At 35.4% G+C, this 19,555-nt stretch overlaps 2 protein-coding genes, 2 non-coding genes and 1 pseudogene across 17 annotated transcripts; 3 read left to right on the top strand and 2 right to left on the bottom strand.

The window, feature by feature from the left end:
* Nucleotides 1–2,615: 2,615 nt before the first annotated feature.
* LOC104740467 (protein NUCLEOLAR FACTOR 1) lies at nucleotides 2,616–8,311 on the top strand. Of its 7 annotated transcripts, none has more exons than XM_019235239.2 (25): nucleotides 2,616–2,714; nucleotides 2,820–2,955; nucleotides 3,071–3,206; nucleotides 3,390–3,505; nucleotides 3,712–3,874; nucleotides 3,975–4,119; nucleotides 4,220–4,343; nucleotides 4,429–4,529; nucleotides 4,629–4,760; nucleotides 4,855–4,935; nucleotides 5,193–5,389; nucleotides 5,490–5,562; nucleotides 5,650–5,709; nucleotides 5,915–5,953; nucleotides 6,036–6,124; nucleotides 6,218–6,282; nucleotides 6,407–6,453; nucleotides 6,704–6,763; nucleotides 6,831–6,902; nucleotides 7,109–7,138; nucleotides 7,297–7,391; nucleotides 7,486–7,591; nucleotides 7,715–7,777; nucleotides 7,869–7,943; nucleotides 8,114–8,311. In XM_019235239.2, exons 2-25 carry the CDS (start codon nucleotides 2,823–2,825, stop codon nucleotides 8,186–8,188), a joined length of 2,277 nt encoding a protein of 758 aa, XP_019090784.1. In that variant the 5' UTR covers nucleotides 2,616–2,714; nucleotides 2,820–2,822; the 3' UTR covers nucleotides 8,189–8,311. The 7 variants fall into 7 exon arrangements, with proteins under 7 accessions (XP_019090784.1, XP_087339368.1, XP_087339370.1 ...); XM_087483242.1 differs by having other exon boundaries at nucleotides 2,617–2,714; nucleotides 3,077–3,206; XM_087483244.1 differs by having other exon boundaries at nucleotides 2,638–2,714; nucleotides 3,975–4,036.
* A 492-nt stretch (nucleotides 8,312–8,803) lies between these two features.
* Nucleotides 8,804–10,458, top strand: LOC104740466 (putative F-box protein At1g30930 pseudogene; annotated as a pseudogene).
* Nucleotides 10,459–11,135: 677 nt separating this feature from the next.
* LOC104740465 (uncharacterized) lies at nucleotides 11,136–17,274 on the bottom strand. Of its 8 annotated transcripts, none has more exons than XR_015579430.1 (19): nucleotides 17,182–17,274; nucleotides 16,682–16,992; nucleotides 16,309–16,396; nucleotides 16,028–16,135; nucleotides 15,607–15,791; nucleotides 15,056–15,251; nucleotides 14,664–14,921; nucleotides 14,259–14,399; nucleotides 14,095–14,176; nucleotides 13,881–13,954; nucleotides 13,696–13,809; nucleotides 13,269–13,414; nucleotides 12,950–13,035; nucleotides 12,740–12,857; nucleotides 12,460–12,504; nucleotides 12,220–12,346; nucleotides 12,006–12,120; nucleotides 11,729–11,919; nucleotides 11,136–11,639 (listed from the first exon to the last, which is right to left on the bottom strand). XR_015579430.1 is itself a non-coding variant. In XM_087483240.1 (18 exons), the coding sequence occupies exons 2-18, from the start codon at nucleotides 16,984–16,986 to the stop codon at nucleotides 11,260–11,262; spliced, it is 2,685 nt and encodes an 894-aa protein (XP_087339366.1). In that variant the 5' UTR covers nucleotides 16,987–16,992; nucleotides 17,182–17,274; the 3' UTR covers nucleotides 11,136–11,259. The 8 variants fall into 8 exon arrangements, 2 of the variants coding, with proteins under 2 accessions (XP_087339366.1, XP_087339367.1); XR_015579431.1 differs by having other exon boundaries at nucleotides 13,696–13,793; XR_015579432.1 differs by having other exon boundaries at nucleotides 16,682–16,987; nucleotides 17,182–17,258.
* A 46-nt stretch (nucleotides 17,275–17,320) lies between these two features.
* On the top strand, nucleotides 17,321–17,394 carry TRNAV-AAC (transfer RNA valine (anticodon AAC)). Its single transcript has one exon. It is a non-coding gene; the product is annotated as a tRNA-Val (tRNA).
* Nucleotides 17,395–17,447: 53 nt separating this feature from the next.
* TRNAD-GUC (transfer RNA aspartic acid (anticodon GUC)) lies at nucleotides 17,448–17,519 on the bottom strand. The gene has a single exon. It is a non-coding gene; the product is annotated as a tRNA-Asp (tRNA).
* Between the last annotated feature and the right edge of the window lie 2,036 nt (nucleotides 17,520–19,555).

Raw genomic sequence — 19,555 nt, 5'->3', positions numbered from 1 at the left:
CTTTTCTCAAGTTTAATTACATTTTACCCCTCACTCCTTCTAACCCTTCTTCCCAACTAGATGGTTTTCAATTTTTTTAGAAACTAACTCCCTATTCAATTTATCTTTACTTTTTCTATTTCTTTCTCATTTTTTTCTCTCTCTCTTTTCTTTTTCTTGGTAATCATTTCTTCAACATTTGTTTTTCATTTTAATTAATATATATATATATTAAATATAACTTGGAAATAAACACTGTTTGCATATTTCAATTTTTGTCCCCATTTTTGTTTTCACAAAAATTAAAGTAATTTATGAGTTAAATCTAAATCAAATATAATTAAATGGTATTTATAGCCAAATCAACAATTTTTAAAGTCCAAACTAAATTAAATAAATAGTTTTGGAATTGAAAATTTTATTTAACTAAATTTTCTATCTAAAAAAATTGTATTCTAACATACTTTTCAATCTAAAAAATTGTACTATAACCCTGATCAATAAATATGTTTCCATATAGACACCCTTTGAAACTCTTGTTTGATACTATAAGATGTGTCTATGCTTGATGTGGATACTATTACAATTCGTGGATACAAGTAACACATGGTCATGTGGATACTATAACAATTCGTGGATAAAGTTACAACGACATCATCAAATCAATACAACCATGATCATGTGGATAGTATTACAATTCGTGGATACAAGTTACACATGTGGATAGTAACTTGAAATCCATGTAGAGTTAGTGCATTATTGTTCACCTTTTAAGATACATGGTTAGACTTTTACATTTTGTGTCTAGTATTTAGTGTGTTAGGCTTAAAGATTTAGGTTTTTGTGGATTCAATGTCCGTGAATCCACAAAACCACATCCAACCAACCACATTACATACTCAAATTATGAATTTAATAAACTAATTAACTATCCAAAAATAAGTATCCACAAATGCTTTTGAAGCAATACTTGTGACAGCCAACTCCAATAGTTGAGAGAAGCTCTCTAACCTACAATGTCTTCTTACAAACTTTGTATTTATGTTCAGTTCATGTAAAAGATATTCTTAAAGTCTTATAATATAATATAGTAATTTATATAAAAAATTAGTTATACATGACTAATTTACCAAACCATAAATTTTTTAATTAATTAGGTTTTTATATTATTTTAAAATGTTCAAACATAAGTAAGTATCCACAATTTACCATCTATTTATCGTCAAACAAATATTCAGCTAAAATTGGATAGTATACAATTTATTTACCTAAAATATAGCAAAATGCATCTTAAAATGTAGACAAAATGTAATTATAATCTTTTGTGTAAATAAATATATAATTTTTTTGATAATAACTAAATAAATGATAATGAAGATAAAAAAAAAGAGAGAAAAAAAAGAGAGATAAAAAAGGGGGAGACAAACAATTCTACTCACTTACTGGATTCTCTCTTTGGTTCCAGGGCAGTTTTGTACCAAAAAAAAGACACCTAAGCTAAAAATGTTGCAAAAGTATAGAAAGAGTTAAAAGTAGGTCTAATTGTAAGAAGTTAAAGAGAAAGTAGGTGTAAGTGCTAATGTCCAAAAAAGAGAAAGAACTAAGCTTCTTGCATGTATATAAATATTTGTGAAATATGGGATACATTAAGTCATTAAGTATAGCTAAAAATTTGGGACACACTATAAACACACTATTTTTGAAACCAATTGTTCGGAACACATCCACATGAGTACTGACTATTCTGATGATTAGCCAAAGTTTTCTACATGTTAGAGTTCATTTCCAAACATAATTAGTTAAATTTCTTTGCACTCTCTGTTTAAATATTTATATTATGTAATTTGGAAGCTGATTTGTTATTAAGGTCAACATGTTATCGTCATTTTATATTTTATCGAAATTATATTGTAAATTTTATTGGATTGGCTTATTAATCGTGATTGATGTATTTATCTATAAGATAAAGTGTTATTAGGAAACAAAAGTAATAACACACTCATAAAACGACGTGAGAAAAACCACAATAAAGATTAAAAATAAGAGTGTCTAGTTACAAAACGACGAGGTGAAAGGTGCCACGGGAGCCAACTGCCAAGAACAGGCCACGTTGGCATTGTCCCAAATTATAAAGTGAAAAGATCGGTGAAGCCTAGTGAGAAGGTGCCAGATGAGGGACTGTAATATCTAACAACAAGAGAACGAGGAGAAAAATGCAAAAAGCCATGAAAGGCCAGACCAGAAAGAGATGAGACTTGCCGAGTTATTTTTCCTTGCATTATTGAACAATGAACAATTGAACATGGCTCGTTTTAAGCCCACACACACCACTGACCACTCCTCCAACTTGAAATACTGCGACATATTATTTTATTAAACAATAAACAGTTGAGTATGATGATGATTGTATGATAACAGTGGTTGTATAGAGAGATGTATTGATGTTGATGGTATCACGATGATGATGATGATGAATGATGATAGTGATAAACTGATGATGAGAGTGATAAACTGAAGGTGGGCTTCTATTTTGTTTTGGGCCTTTGGCCTTTTCAGTTTCTGTTTTTAACAATATGAGACGACAAATAAAAAAAAAGGGCAAAAACCATTTGTTAAAAAAAATTAAAATTAATTTTAATCTCTTGGGTTCTTTTCTCTATCGACAGAATCAGGAATCAGGAGTAGTTTTCTCAGGGTTTATCAAAATCAGACCAAAGTGTCGTCAAGACGAAAACGTAAAGTATCGAATAAACCCTAAAACCTTTTTTTTTTTTTTTAATTGAAAAGAGCGGCTCACCCCAGACACATCTCCCCTCTGTAATCACTTTCTCTGCTACTAGAAGATGGCTCCAAACTCGACCAAAGTGCTGAAGAGGCATAAGTCACAAGAGAAATTTGATAAGAAACGGGATGCTAAGAAGCACAAACGTGGTGCTAAGGAGGTTGTTTCAAATCATTCAGTAGAGGAGGATTCAGGTTTGTTGTTAAGCTCTCTCTCTTAGTTTGTTGTTTCTCTGCAAGTGATTTCAAATTTAAGAAAAACTCGCTTTTTTTTTTTTTTTGTGGGGGGGGGGGGTAATTGTATCGTTAGATTCAGCTGAAGAAGAGTCCAACTCCATTGAGACTGAATCGGAACCAATCGTTTACAGAGAGCCGACACAGTACGATAATTTGCTGGCATCTCTCGGTTCATCTAACAAGGTTGTTGCTGATATGAACAAAAGAAGGTACTTTCTATTATTTCGTTTGTTTTAAATTAGCTCCAATTGTTCCTACTGTTATATGCATGTGAACTGGTAGGCTGAACTCTGTGAATCATAGCATTTTGATTCTACATTCTTCTTCCTCTGTTGAAGATTGTATATTTATTGGTTGCGAGGGAGATAATGATTCTCCGAATGTTTTCACAGGCAGAGAGAGGAGGAGGGTAAAAGCGATTCAGAAGGAGACGATGACGAAGAAGATGAGGAAAACAGTGGCCTTGACGATTTAAGCTCTACTGATGGAGAGGATGATGACATTCAAGGTAAAGTTTTTCCTTATCTAGTATTGGAAATTATCTGTTATTTCTATCACGCTGAGCCTTTGCATACTCCTGTAAACTTGATTGTTGTTTCAACTCATTCGTAGTTACTCATCTCTCCCCTTTTTTGGTTCTTAACTTTTCTTGCAATATTTGCTTATTTTTCAGCCTTTTGATTTCAACTAGGGTTCTCTTTGTCTTTCTTAAAGGGGATGGTCAGAAAACTCTCAAAGGTCTTTCTGAGGACATTACGCAGGGAAACAATGATAGTCAGAGCGAGGAAGAGTCTTCTGACGACTGTGAAACGGATGAGGAGCATGAGTTGACTACCACCAATGGCCAATCCTTTGTAGATGCTTCTTCATCTATTAGGTAAATTTTATTCAGATGGTTGTTCCTGTAAAATTTTGTGTACAGTTTGACATGCTCGTTAATATAATACAGTTTTTTTTTTCATACATTTGTTTCTCAGCGCATTTAGTGAACACCTTAACCACAAATTATCCAGTGAAGAAGTGGAAACTTTACCAAAAGGTAAGTGGAAATTTAAATGGGAATCACCTGCCTTTGACATGCCAAATTGCAAATGGAAAGGAACGCATGAAAATTTCCTTGATGTATGTATTCTATAAAACCTTCGCCACAGAAAAAACATATTTGCAAAATCTGCCTCCAAACCTAGTAGTTCTCAGTAGCACTAACTTTTGTATTTTGCAGGGTATTCAGATTGATGCAACTTACGGCCTCAAGCCTAAGCTATATAAGCATTGGCTTCAATTATACAAGAAGTCTGGAGGCAAAGATTTTGACTCATCGAAAAGGAGAAAGTTCTTCTCCATTTGTACGTATGAGATTCTAGAAATCACGTAAAGTTCTTCGTGTTTCTTTTATGGCTCTGTCTCTGATTATTGTTTTTGATTTTGTAGGCAACAGCTATCTGGATATATTACATTCTAACAAGAGACCCTTTTACGATAGAGGCTCTGAAGAAGACTCAAGTGCCATGGACGCGTACCTTATGCATTCTGTGCGTGCACACTTTTATTCCTTTTTCTAAGATAATTTATGAGGTTTCATTTCACGTAGCATTTCTTCAGGATTCATTGAAGTAGTTTGTCTTATGCAGTTGAATCACATCTTTAAAACTAGAGATCTTGTGAAGAAGAATGACAGTAAAATAGGCAAGCATCGAGAGACCTCTGAAGAGGAAGTTCTCTCTGATGATGGATTTCTGGACCAAGGATTTACTCGTCCAAAGGTGACCCTTCTGCTTTTCTTTTGCAAATGTCTAATGCGTTTAAATCTGTTGTAGCTCTAATTTGACAATTGGTCTTACGTTTATTGTATTCCAGGTACTGATTCTATTACCATTGAGGAGCATCGCCTTTCGCGTTGTTAAGAGGCTCATACAACTAACTCCAGAATCTCTAAGGGTATATAAATTTATGAAATTCTGTCATCAGTTTTTCAATTGGCATCGACTGTGTAACTGTGTTGCATTTACTACGTGGATGATCAAATTCTCTAGTTTCATAGTATTAAATGATTTCGAAAGAATAGTGTGTGTGTGCGTGTGTGTTTTTTCTTCCGACGTATGGGGCGAATGTAGAGGTTTTCTGCATTTATACTGTCTATGTTGCTGATAATGTCTTGGTCGCCTAATACCCTCTGTATCATTCATTGGTTTCAGGTTAATGTAGAACACCTTGACCGGTTTAATGATGAGTTTGGATGTGAAGAGGGTACTGATGACGGTGATGAGGAAGATAATACATCAAAAAATGGAAAACCAATAAAACAAAAGTCTTCAAAACCTTCTGATTGGCAAGCTCTTTTTGGTGCGACTAACAACGATGATGAGTTTATGTTAGGCATTAAGCATACAAGGTATATCTTTAGCATACATCCTCTATAAAGTTGCAGTGCATGCTTTTTGGTATCTAATTTGGTCGTTGTGCTGAGATTTGAATCCTATTGTCAATTCCAGAAAGAGCATTAGGCTGTATGGTGATTTCTATTCCTCAGACATTATTATTGCTTCGCCTCTTAAGTTACAGATGGTAGGCAGCCTTGTCTATCCTTTCGTAAGATGATTCAGTTATGCAAATCGTCTTGATTATATCTCTAATTAATTTCACTCTTGTTAGGCCATTGGTCAAGCAGAAGAAAACAAGGAACGGGATGTTGATTATCTTTCCTCCATAGAGGTGCTTGTGTTAATCATTGCAGAGGATATATTTAATAGATAGCTGACTGTTGATGTCAATGACAATGAAGTTCGGTTACATTAGTCTACTATTGCTTTATCTCTTAAACCTGGTCTATTACTGCTTGTGGTTGCAAATATTTGAATTTTTATTCTGCATCTCCTTCTTGAACTTGCTAATATCTCTTTCGTGGACATGTGGATAGGTTTTGGTTATCGATCATGCAGACATAATATCTATGCAGGTAGGTTGTGGGGTGAGTTTATGGGTTTCGAAGATAGGATATTATGAGTCTATTTCTTATATGCTCTTTTATAATGTTTCAGAATTGGTCGTTCCTTGCCACAGTCGTAGACCACTTAAATAAATTACCATCAAAACAACACGGTACCAATGTCATGCGAATTCGGCCGTTGTACGTAGTTCAACGGACTCACAGCTCTTTTTTTCTAATTTGTCTAGCAACCCATCTATGTCAGAATTTCTAAAAGAATCTTCTTATGTTTAGGTATCTGGATGGACATGCACAGTTCTTTCGGCAGTCAATAATTCTAAGTTCTTATTCAACCCCAGGTGTTGATCTGCCCTCTTGTTTTCACCTATGTGAAAATTTTATTTGTTCTTCGTTTATCCTATATTTCCTTATTTATGGTGGAGTTTCCAAACTCGTACTAACCCAAATTATATTTCGTTACAGAGATCAATTCTCTATTCAATCGCCGTTGCTTGAACTATAAAGGAAAGGTGGGCATTCATTTTTCAGCATATTATCTCTAATATATTATTTGCATTTTGGTTGTCCTTTTTTTGTTGTTAGTGTTGTGAGAGGATTAGATGATTGATCGGATGGCTAGGCTAAATGATTATTACTGTGATTTAAATTTAATTTATTATATGTTCCGCATACTAATATTGCAGATTTTTAGTTGACTATTCTTTCGTTTTAAGGTTTAATTAAAACTGTCCCATAATGCTTTTGGTTGAATCTATGCAGATGAAGCTGGCGTGTGAATACAAGGGTGTTCTTCAGAAAGTGTTGCTCCCTGTCCGTCAGGTATAAAAACATATCTTGCTTACACAATTAAAGTCTTAGACATCTTATTTCTCTGTGTGTGTTCCAGGTTTTTGAAAGATTTGATGCAGACTCTGTAACCCAAGTCGACGATGCACGTCTTGAACATTTCACCAAGAAGGTCCATTTTCTAATTTGTTTTGTGGCTCCGCCTATGTAGTAACTAGATTTTCATGAATAAAATATGTGAAGGATGATTTTGTGCATTGTTGCATTTCTTTGTTCGTATACCATTGTAAGTAGGGTCATTGCACATATTATACCTTTTTAATTTATGTTTAATGCTAAACACAATATTTACTGATTCCGTTCTTCTTTTGATTACAGATATTTCCAAAAATTAAAGATTCTGTTCAGGTACTCCCACCTTCCAAGGCTCAACTATTTTTTGTTGCCCATACTTTAAGTTGCCAAAAAAAACATAGATAGATAACAACAAAGTTGGTCAGAGAAAGACCTTATTTTCATCACGTAAATTTGGGAGCTTGATTGTTGTATTCCAAACATACTTGCAGGGAGGAGTAATGATCTTTATCCATTCTTACTTCGAGTTCGTCAGGCTTAGAAACTTTTTGAAGTCGCAGAATGCCTCTTTCTGTCTTCTTGGAGAGTAAGTTCATTTTTCCTGTTTTAAAGTTGCTGCTTCTCTGTTATCTGGTTTTCTTTCATTGGAAGGTAGTCAAACGTGACTTACTGTTTTCCAGATATGCAAAAAATGCCGACATATCCCGCGCACGAGAACGGTTTTTTGTAGGGAGCCGAAAGATCATGCTTTACACTGAGAGAGCATACTTTTATCGGAGATACCAGGTTATTTTTTTTTCTTCTTCTTAAATTAATTTCAGATATGATCTTTTATTAGGTTCTATGATGAAATTAGTATACTGACCATTGACCAATATGGCTGATGTATGATTGTTTCTCGGGTTTCAGATCCGTGGTATAAAGAACTTAATCTTATATTCTCTTCCAGAGAGGAAGGAGTTTTACCCTCAGGTAAGAGCATCTTAGTCGAATTTATTAATTGCGTCACAAGTCTTATCAGGAGAAATACAGTCGGATCTCATCATTTTAGCTTTAACTGCAGATAATGAACATGCTTGAAGAAGGACCACATGACATGATGTCCACTGCACTTTTTTCTCGTTTTGATCTGCTGGAGGTACTTAAACAATTCTCATTTGCAGTAGTTTCCTGATGGTTCCTTAAAATACACACTTAAGATTTGTTTTAAGGCTAGATTAGCTTAACTCAAACTAGGTACAAAGAGTAATGATATAATATCTAAGTTGTAATGGCAAGTGTTCTTATGTGATGTGATGTTAATTGCAGCTGGAAAGGATCGTTGGCTTTTCTTCCGCAAAGAGAATGATCACTTCTGAGAAGAACATCTTTGCTTTCGCTTAAGAAACAACAAATAGTTACTGTCTATTTATTTTGGTGATCTTAATCGCCCAGTTTTGATTCTACCATTTTCTTACATCAACCGGTTCAAACCTAATTAAATGAAACTCAAATTCAAAGAACAAATTAATTTAGTTTCGTTTCCTTAAAATACGAAAACACCTTAAACTCAAATAGAACCGGTCTATAACATTTTCTCTCTTGGTTGGTAAAAAAAAGTAGATTGGTAAAAATTAAAAGCAAAAAAGTATGATTGGTAAAAAAGTAGATGTCAATGCTTTAAATAGTTTTAAAGTCTTAAAAATGTGTTACCAATTAGAGTCTCTATCTGCTTTTAATCACTTGCATGTTAACAGTTGTTGACTTCTTGTGAAAGATGAGAGCAAGAGTTGGATAGATTTACATTTTGCTTCGTGAACACAATGCTTATGACTTATATTTTAACCGCTGAGTTGATTTTTCGAGTTTTCGAAGTTCACTTGTTTATACCATATCATTGCTAAATCCTATCTTTCCAAAACCATTGAAAATATATATGTTTGGATCAACACAAAAACAAGAAATTAAAAAAAAAAAAAAAGTAAATAAAAAATTGGATGGTTAAAAGCCCATGCTTATTGGGTCTTACTTACGTTAGTGCGATTTGCTTTCTCTCTCGAAAAATCGATCTCCGTCCGGTCCGGATCATGGATGGTGGAAAACCTTTTGATTCCATTCCAGATGATCTCCTCATCAAGATACTGTCGAAATTGCCAGCAAAATCAATAGCTAGGTGTCGTTGCGTGTCGAAGCTATGGAAGTCCTCGGCTCTAATGAGGTCTGGGTTCCACCGTGATGACTTCACCGACTTGTTTCTTACCAGGAGGTCCAAAGCTCCTCGACGACGACGACTCTTAATTGGGGTAGTACAACTACAAGCTGGTGAGTGGAGCTTTTACTCAACTCCTCAGCCGCCGCAGAATCCATCTGAGAAGTCGTCGTCTTCTCTTGTAGTATCATCATCCGCCGCGGATTTTGATTTTCATATCAAGTTCTCTCAAGGCATAAGCAAATACAATTGTAGCTATACCTCTGGATTGATCTATTTTCATGCTATGTGTATCCCAAGGGAAGATAAAGATGTTAAGCATGTGATATGTAACCCTCTCACAGGACAGTATGTGATCTTACCTCAACTTAGAGGTGGTGTTTCGCATAGATATTCGTATAGCTATTTAGGGTTTGATCCGATTGGCAAGGAATTCAAGGTACTGTTCATGACTACTCGTGAATACATAGCTTCTAAGGATGCAGATCACTATATCTTGACACTGGGAACTGGGGAGTTGAGGTGGAGGAAGATCCAATGTCCTTTTACACATGAGCCTGTATGGGATAGGGTTTGCATCGATGGGATTTTGTATTACTCAGCTCTAGCTACTGATGGATGGTCTTATGTGATAGTTTCCTTCCATGTTAGATCGGAGAAATTCAAGCTCCTTGACCCGAATTGCCGTTTTAAAGGAATGATAAACTACAAGGGGAAATTATGTGTGCTTTGTTTGGATTATGCTGATGATGGTGGATTTCCCGTTAAGTTGAGTATGAAGCTTCTAGAGAAGCGGGAATGGTCCCAGCTATGTCTACTCTTTGTCGGCTGATCAGAGTGAAGTTGTTAATGTCAAAGGGGATCTATCCGTTGTTGGGGTGACTACTTCTGGTGAAATCGTTTTGTCGACGAGTTCTGCGTCTAATCCTTTTTATGTTTTCTACTTCAATCCGGAAAGGAACACTCTCCAAACTGTTGAAATGCAAGGTGTTGGAGATGATTGTGATTAGAGATACGCCTTTGTAGAAGACTATGTAGAGGATATTAGTGCTACTGATGCAATGCAACTGAAGTCAACCCCTTTACAACTAGGCCAAAACATTGTTCCCGAGAGGCCAAAACCACAACAACGCCGAGATACGTCTCTTGACCTCTCCAAGTCTTCTAAATCTGTGCAAAAGAAGGAGCAAGTTATTGTTTCCGAGAGGCCAGAGCCACAACGACGTAGGCATATGTCTCCTGACCTCTCCAAGTCTTTTCAATCTGTGAAGAGCAAGGAGCCTAACAAGTACGAAGTATCAGCTGACCTGCTCTTCCGCTCTGCTCGCTTAGCTATTTTATTTTTTGTTTTCTTTTGTTTGTTTTTCGTTTTGTTTAGCTCTATTCTGCGGGCTTTTAGCTAAATTTGTAACATATGGACACATAAGATCAAAAACGCAAGATCAATCAATAGTCTGATTATTCATTTGTTATGATTACAATATATTTCCTTGTGGTTTTTCCTCGTTGGCTCTAAATCGGTCTGATCCGAAACTTTTTCTTGATTAACTGTGGATGGACAAATCAAAAAGTTGATTTCAAAGAATGAAACAAAAGACAATATTCATGGAAGTTTGAAATAGGAAAGGCTTTTGATATCCATAAAAGGTGATATGTTTGTTTCAACTCTCAAAAAAAAAAAAATTTTAATTTATATTAATCTGAATTAGACGTAATCGGTGATGAAGATGCGATTTTCGTGCCTCTTGAGATGTTCACTTGCAAGAAAATGGAGGAGCTGAAACTAGCAACGCGATTTGATGCTATAGTTCCTGAGAATGTTTATTCAGTAACCAGTTTCCTTTGTTACAACTGACAATACTTACAAAAAAAAAATCTCCAAATCTACCGATTCTCATCATAAAGGTATAACGGAAACCCGGAAGTATACTGGAAAACTTAGATATCTAATTGTCCCTTTTGGTTCAGGGTCCCTTGCATGATGATAGATGTAAACGAGAAGAAGGATCGTCATGGCCTATGAAAGTATAGAAGATAATCGAGTATTGACGAAAAAGAGGAGAGACTATAGTAAAAGGAACATTTCCTAAAGAAACTCTGCTAATGGTTCCAAGATCGTCGAAGTGCAATATCCAGATCAAGTTTTGTGAAGTAATGCATGAAAACAAACTTTGTACTCTTTAAATCAGTTGGAACATAGAGAATTTCGGTTTGTTTCGTAGTGTTTTATCTTCGTTTGGAAAAAAAAAGACAATGATAACGAGACTCAGAAAGTGCAGTGATCCTTTAAGACTTGCCTCGCGAGATCAAACGCTCCACTGTGCTTATAGATCAAATGCAGATTGTGTGCAGCTTCTTTGCGTAGGTCACAATTCACAGGCTTCCGCTCTTCCGCAACATTCGGATCCTCGTTAGGAAGTTTAGGCATCGGGTATTCTTTCTCGTAAATCGCTAAAACCTTCTCATAGTATGAAGCTGCAAGAGTAACTAGTCCTACGTGCTGATAGGCTCGAGCAACGTTATACAACGCCTCCTGACTGTTACTGCAGATTCTGATATTGTTGTACAGAAATGCAAAGCCTTGAGCTAGACACTGATGTCGGTTTTTGAGTCGAAAACCAAGGGCTAAGTTGATTAACGCAGCTCCTGAAAAGTATCAACGAAGGTGAACCTTCAATTTAACTAATTTCGGAAATTTGACAAAGTGAAAGAGAACAATATGAATACATACGTACCCACACAGAGGTTAATTAAAGGACTATCAGGCATTAGTTTATATGCTTCAAGGTATTCTCTTGCAGCATCTTGATGTCGGCTTGTCACAGTGAAGTGATGACCAGCAATTAGAATGGGCGGTACGCAATCTCTGTACTTACTCCTTAGATGATGCATGAACTTAGCTTCTGTTGATGCTCTTTTCCCTAATCTGCGCACAATAATATGATATTAATTCTGTAAAGTCGTAAACAAAACATGCTTACAATACTCTCCAAGTGAAATGCCGTTCTCTACCTTGAAATGACTCTGTAATAGCAGTTCCAGGCATTCAAACGATACGGATGTTGCTGGATGACAGATCTTACACAGTCAAACCACTGCTTTGGATCCATTGTATCACATGATATTTCTGTAAATATTATAAGAAGAAGGGGAGGGAGTTAAACGCAAGTAATAAACCCAGCTGTAAGATCAAAAAGACATGATTTATCAAGGTTGCGTTAGGTACTAGCTCCAAGTGACTGAAGTTCCTTTTTTATCTCAACAGGCAGCATTTTAGCATCCAATCTCCGAGCAAGATTAACTATCTCCAGAGCTTCCCAATATCTTTGCAGGGATGCCAATGCTTTGCACAACTACAAGACAGGTAACTTTAGGAGTCATGAAAAAAATAATGCAAGAAAAAAAAGTATGTAAAAGCAACGATATTCAATATACTAGATAATGGTAAAAGAGAACAGTTAATTACATCCACGAAAAGACGGTGATACTCTTCATCCTTGATAGCTTCTTCCTGAGTACAAAAGTCAGGATAAGCCCAGTCAATATAAAAAGGGAAAAGCATTTTTTATGTTTCAAACAAAGAGGTCAGAACCAGCGATAATGGTATCCAGACCAACAAAAACACAGTCTAGGCTGTCACCCACAATATGGAACCAAATTTGGGTAGGTGAAACACAAACGTCTTCTGGTACAAGCTTTTATCAGGCAACAGGGGAAGGTGAAATTGTGTACACATTTATAGTTACCTCAGATTCACTGCAGATATCTTCGTTATGAGCTTTAATAGCAGCTCGTTCTCTAATTCTTTTTGTTTCATTTAACGTGGCCCTGATTTTGCGCCACTTTTTTGGTCCGCCTCTCAACCTTGCTCAACATGTTCCGGAAGAAAAGTTAATAATAATGTGCAGACAGGAATGACGAGCTTAAAGATTGTGGTGGATATATGTTATACTTACTGGGAAGATTGAGCATCTCTAGGACGTCGGCGTTTTTTGTTTCTTTGATGTTCTGAAAGAACCAAACGTTTTCTTTTCCCCTTGACCTAAGTTTCAGATCAGGCCGAATGCAAATACTGAGTAAGTCCAGCATACAAAATAATTTTTAAGAAACGACATTCTGCTATGTTAAATGATAAAACCCTAACAAAATGCTAGATGTTCAGGTGGATCCAAGTAGCTTTTCTTCAAGAAGCAGTAGTTATTTATGTTCACAATTTCGTTTGCATTTTTATTATAGGAGAACGCATTCCAAAACACTTCGATATAGGGATATTACCGTCCGCCGCCAAACCCACTTAAGAACCAACTGCAGTGCTGTATTGGCGAAGTCCTCAAGCATTTCCTCTGAATGATAGATCTGACAAAGATTCATCCTGATCTTTTTGTTTTTCCACCATGCCTTCAGTTTAGCAGTATCAGGATCTACACTTAGAGAAAGAACCATAGTTAGCAATCTTTATAACAGATGGCCCAACACAGGAGCACAAGTGGATGCAAATAACATAACTAACATTTGGAAACATAAAGCCGATGAAAAATTCGACACCAAGTAACACAATCATTATTCATTCACAAAATTTCGCATCAAAACTGTCAAAGTGTTGTTTAATGAAGTAATGTACCATGAGGACCAAATCTTAGGTAATATATGCACTCGCTTAGACAATGCAGGCAGAAAAGAGACTACAATTTTCTCCACTGACCTGGTTTTTCCGGAGGAGAAAGCACTAATACAGCTTCATCTCGTTTGCCATCTTCCCGGAGGAGTGAAGCCAGAGTTATGCGAACATCAACCGTATCACTGAGTTCATTCAAAGCTGAGGAATATTTCAGTTGGCAACAAATCAAAAAGAAACACATGAGAAATCGAAAAGACTATAGACAATACCATTTTAAATTTGCAAGAGATACGAAATCATAAAGGATTGAGTTTTGAGACCTCATAACATCCCATGCAATTAACTATGGACAGAAAATAGTGAAATTGTTTAATCCTTTTACACTTGAAAAGAGAGGGCTAAAGGTAGAACATAAGTATCAACGAGCTCTTTCAATTTAAAAGACACATATACACAACAACTAAATCAACCTCTTACAAGTACCTTTATAGTAGAAAACAATGGCCTGTTCTCGTTCCGCCAATGACATATAACAACGAGCAATTTTCACAAACAAATAGCCATTCTACAAGGAAAACCACAAAACTAGTTATCCAAAGGGTGAAGCAAAAGTTGAAAGAGAGGAAACAATGGAGCAGATTCCTTACATTCACAGGTTTGCTGATTGCTTCTAAATAGTATTTGAGAGCAGAGTGAAAATTCCCAATGTTTGTTAGTTCATCAGCCAAATTGGTAATGAGGTCTGGATGTTCAGATACAGCCTCCTGTGGTAGAATGCTTAACACGATCTGCAGATCAGGGAAGCAATATCATTCACAAGAATAGAAACACAACATCTGATAGCAACAAAGGAATTTTTATAGGCAGGTAAAAATCACACATTGAAAAGATTATTATGCCTTAGTGACAAACAAAACAAGGATTGCAACTCCGGGTCATTAAAAGCAGAGAATATAGGTTCCAGGCAACCCAAAATTCGGGGAAAATGAGATGGCTAATAAACCAATCACTGATATAAACAATAAGCAGTTTTATAATATAGATATACAAACCTCTGCCTGCTCCATATCTTCAAGGTGAACATGACAGATGGCTTGTCTTATTTTCAAGCTGGAAGATACTTCTTTTCCTACTTTGTAAATCTGGCGCACATCGTGAATATACTTAAGAGCTCTATCATGCGCATTAATTTGCATGAAAACAGAAGCCAGTAAATCCAAGATATCTTGCCCCACTTCAGATGAATGGGATTTGATATGATCCTCTAAGATGCTCGCTGCTCGTTCACCCTCACCGGATTTAAGGAAATACTGAAAATACCAAATATGACAATAAGTTCATAAAATTGGTCCAACCAGTTACTTTTTGTTTTTGTTTTCTGGCTACAGAAACCACATCACAGGGATTAAAAATGAGAAGAAATTATACGTCATTCAGCTTATACCTCTATCCCCCACTTGAGTGCTTCAACTCTCTCAGGACACCGACGAAATATTTGCTCATAGGTTTCAGCAGCTTCTCTATATTTTCCAGCTTTTAGGCAGAGGTCTGCATATTCATATTTTAAAGGGATATCTTCGGGATCAGCTTGTATTGCTTTGGACGCATAACTCCTTGCTGCCGACATGTCCTCTTGTTCCCTGAAATCAATCATTTTTTCTACTTAGCTTGCCAAAATCAAAAAGATTCTAAACAGAAAACTAAACAGGTTCCCTTCCCCAACCACCCCCCGTCACTTTCTTTCTGTATCCTTCTCTTCCTTCTACTCATCTTCCCTAAGAATTCATACCAGTGACTAACGAGTCTGACAATATTTACTTAATCATTTGCAAGCCCTACAATCTTTACTTAGGTCCTACTGTCAAAAAATTATAGTGACATCTAGATAGCCATTATTGACAAGCATATAGTAGTAACAGAAAAAGAATATGCGTTTGGCGTTTCTGCTGTACAAGATAATGCAAATGAAGACTGGATTGAACAGAGAGAACTTACCTGAACCTCTCATAAAGCAACTTCCAAAAAGGTGATTTGGGCCCTTTGATATTTGCAGCAATCTTTAATGCTTCCGTAGAAGATGATTCAGTCCTACCAAGTTGCTCAGAAACACGTGAAAGTTGATAATATGCTTGATCGAAGGTTGGTGCTTGCTTAATAACTTCTAATAAAATAGGTAAAGCCTGGAAGAAAGTAAATCCACATAAATCTGGATCAGTCCCTATAAATAAAAGATAGATATACGTGCACACCTACTATTTAGGAAAAAGCAGTGGTTCGAATAAGTAAAAGTCAAACCATATTGTGGTAGAGAAGGAACAGTTTATTTTTATCAGAAGTTATGAAGTATGTTCCTTAGCCTCGGTTTTCTCTCTATAAGTATGATACCAACAGAGCATATACACTTCACCTAGATTACCTCACTGTCACGGCCATGGGCATGAAGAAAAAGTGCCTCCCTAAACCTCAGTAAAATGTCAGGTGCAACTCCTTTCCTTGACCCATGTTTTCTACCCTTTTTTTTATGCTGCATAAGTAAAGAAAGTAGGATTTAAAAAGAAGTGGCAGGATATGCAGTACTGCCAACTGTAATTTTGTTGGAGTGTAGCACGAATGGAAATTCATGTTTCTATATTAAAAGACGATGTAAGACAAGTTAACGTGTGAAATATAAATATTAGCTATCCTAGGAATACACACCTTCCTTGATTTTCGTCGGCGACCGGAAGATAAATATTCCATGAATCCCTCCACGCCCGAGGTGCTATTCGAGATGTTAGTAGCACCACTGTCACCATTTACAAACAAATAATCAGCTCAAGGGAAGTGCTTGACCAACAAATCCATCTAAAAGGGATATTCGAAGAACGTTCGCAATTATAATATTCGCTCTCGAGTTTACCAATGAGTACTTTTTGAGTCTGAGGGATCCTCACGCAACAAGGTTAAGTAAGCAAGGCAGATTGAGATTAAAAAATTGCTTCCACTAAATTGCACAGTCTCAGAATCATTGATTTTTTTCACATAGTCAAATTCAACACGCTCAAATCAAGGATAGAGAGAAGAAACTAACCGTTGAGAATCAGCAAGTGCTTTGCGTCTCTTCTCAGCCAGAGCTTCGTACTCAAGTCGTTCAAACGTGCTAGGAATTCCACTTGCAGCTTCAAATTCATCTCCTTCTTCTGAATCATCCCCATCATCATCATCATCTACCAGACCTTCTTCATCACTGTTCACGTCTTCATCATCATAGTTATCATTACTACAATCACCACCTAGTACTTCCTCTTCACATTCCATATTGCTTGGACCTTCTTCAAACTCAGAAACCAAGTTTCCCTCATCTCCTCCCACCACACCCTTTCCCTTATCTTCCATCCTAATCTATCAATAAAGAGAAAGAATATACAAAAATCAAAAACTTTCTTTTGGCCTATAAATCTGCCACGGAGGAGATGCTGACACCGGCATGGAAGATGCGTCGTGGCTGTTACCCTATCCAACTATAAAACAGGGAAATCGAAAATCCCTAATTTGTTTATGGGATCATGAGTACCCGGAGAAATTGTTTACCTGGAAGACGAGGTGGAGTTCTTCTTCGCCGCGGAACGAGAGTAGTCACGGCGGTGTTGGAGAATATGATATATCCTGAGATCAATTGTACAGACCCCTTTTGGTTTTATAATATATATATTGATCAAATTACCAATAGGGTTTCGTGGTGTAGTTGGTTATCACGTCAGTCTAACACACTGAAGGTCTCCGGTTCGAACCCGGGCGAAGCCATTATTAATTTTTTTCATGATGATATAAAATTACATATATTATGCAAAAATAATCGCCGTTGCCGGGGATCGAACCCGGGTCACCCGGGTGACAGGCGGGAATACTTACCACTATACTACAACGACTTAGATGCTAATTTTGCAGATACATAACTGATATTCAAGATTTGAAGCAGATGGAGTCTTAAACATATTCAAAATGTATTAACATGTGTTTCTATTTTGTAACATTGCTAATTTGCTATACAAAACTATAGAAAAAAAGTTCAAAGAGGATTTTGTATTTAATACTACACTAAATTACATCAATAATTTTTCAAAGAGGATTTTGTATTAAAACTACACTAAATTACATTATTAATAGTCTAACAAGGCCAAAAACATAAGGAAAAACTACTCACACCAGTTAAAATGGTTTAGAAGTAAAGACCAGATGTAACTGAAAGTAATTAATAGTTGAAAAATACTTAGGTTCACCCTCTCTTCTCTCAACCAATCAGAATCTTCCATCTAATATTTTATTTAAAAAATAAATCAAAATTAAATTAAAAAGCAAAACAAATTAAGGAAACAAATTTTGTATGCTTTTAATTAAGGAAAGTTATATATTGGCTTGGTTTAGATTTTTAAAATTAGAACAAAATTATATGTTGGTTTGGGTTTACAAATGAACTAGTTAGAGTTTAGATTTTACAATTAAAACGAAATTATATGTTGGTTTGGGTTTACAAATGAGGTGGTTAGGATTTAGATTTTATAATTGGAATGAAATTATATGTCGGTTTGGGTTCACAAATGAGATGGTTTGGGTTTAGATTTTACAAGTAGAATGAAATTATATGTCGGTTTGGGTTTACAAATGAGGTGGTTAAGATTTAGATTTTACAAGTAGAACAAAATTATATGTCGGTTTGAGTTTATTAAAGAGCGGTTTAAGTTTTTAATTTTATAATAATGTATACAGATTTTATTTCCTTATTTTATAAGGGGGTGAATGAAAAGGTTCACCCCTAGGGATGAATGCAAGTATTGTTCTTAATAGTTAAGACTTAAGAGTGGTTTTTAGTAAGGATATATTATTAGTATCTTACCATAAATAGAAAAAGAGTCATCTATTCTTAAACCATTTTAACTACAACTATAATCTCATAGATTTATATTCCTAGTATCTCTTAAATTAATGCAAAATGAACAAAAAAAGAAATGAAAGACCAAAAGATATTTAGAAGCATTTTCGTCGTCGTTGGTTGCAGTAGAATGAAATTATATGTCGGTTTGGGTTTACAAATGAGGTGGTTAAGATTTAGATTTTACAAGTAGAACAAAATTATATGTCGGTTTGAGTTTATTAAAGAGCGGTTTAAGTTTTTAATTTTATAATAATGTATACAGATTTTATTTCCTTATTTTATAAGGGGGTGAATGAAAAGGTTCACCCCTAGGGATGAATGCAAGTATTGTTCTTAATAGTTAAGACTTAAGAGTGGTTTTTAGTAAGGATATATTATTAGTATCTTACCATAAATAGAAAAAGAGTCATCTATTCTTAAACCATTTTAACTACAACTATAATCTCATAGATTTATATTCCTAGTATCTCTTAAATTAATGCAAAATGAACAAAAAAAGAAATGAAAGACCAAAAGATATTTAGAAGCATTTTCGTCGTCGTTGGTTGCAGTAGAATGAAATTATATGTCGGTTTGGGTTTACAAATGAGGTGGTTAAGATTTAGATTTTACAAGTAGAACAAAATTATATGTCGGTTTGAGTTTATTAAAGAGCGGTTTAAGTTTTTAATTTTATAATAATGTATACAGATTTTATTTCCTTATTTTATAAGGGGGTGAATGAAAAGGTTCACCCCTAGGGATGAATGCAAGTATTGTTCTTAATAGTTAAGACTTAAGAGTGGTTTTTAGTAAGGATATATTATTAGTATCTTACCATAAATAGAAAAAGAGTCATCTATTCTTAAACCATTTTAACTACAACTATAATCTCATAGATTTATATTCCTAGTATCTCTTAAATTAATGCAAAATGAACAAAAAAAGAAATGAAAGACCAAAAGATATTTAGAAGCATTTTCGTCGTCGTTGGTTGCAGTATGATGGTTGATAATACTTATGTTGTATGAGAGTACTTTGTTTGATTTTTAT

This window comes from Camelina sativa, chromosome 14 (assembly GCF_030686135.1).
Source record: "Camelina sativa cultivar CO46 ecotype springtype chromosome 14, ASM3068613v1".
Lineage (NCBI taxonomy): Eukaryota > Viridiplantae > Streptophyta > Magnoliopsida > Brassicales > Brassicaceae > Camelina > Camelina sativa.
This window is presented reverse-complemented; position numbering and strand designations above follow the sequence as displayed.

Excerpts from the sequence above, each read along its gene's own strand:
- LOC104740467 (XM_019235239.2), top strand. The coding sequence starts at position 2,823 with ATGGCTCCAAACTCGACCAAAGTGCTGAAGAGGCATAAGTCACAAGAG. Across the intron at positions 4,120-4,219 it reads CGCATGAAAATTTCCTTGAT|GGTATTCAGATTGATGCAAC; the intron begins GTATGTATTCTA and ends TGTATTTTGCAG. Across the intron at positions 7,392-7,485 it reads TCTTTCTGTCTTCTTGGAGA|ATATGCAAAAAATGCCGACA; the intron begins GTAAGTTCATTT and ends ACTGTTTTCCAG.
- LOC104740465 (XM_087483240.1), bottom strand. The coding sequence starts at position 16,986 with ATGGAAGATAAGGGAAAGGGTGTGGTGGGAGGAGATGAGGGAAACTTG. Across the intron at positions 15,252-15,606 it reads TTGCTTTATGAGAGGTTCAG|GGAACAAGAGGACATGTCGG; the intron begins GTAAGTTCTCTC and ends GATTGATTTCAG. Across the intron at positions 14,922-15,055 it reads CACTCAAGTGGGGGATAGAG|TATTTCCTTAAATCCGGTGA; the intron begins GTATAAGCTGAA and ends TGGTATTTTCAG.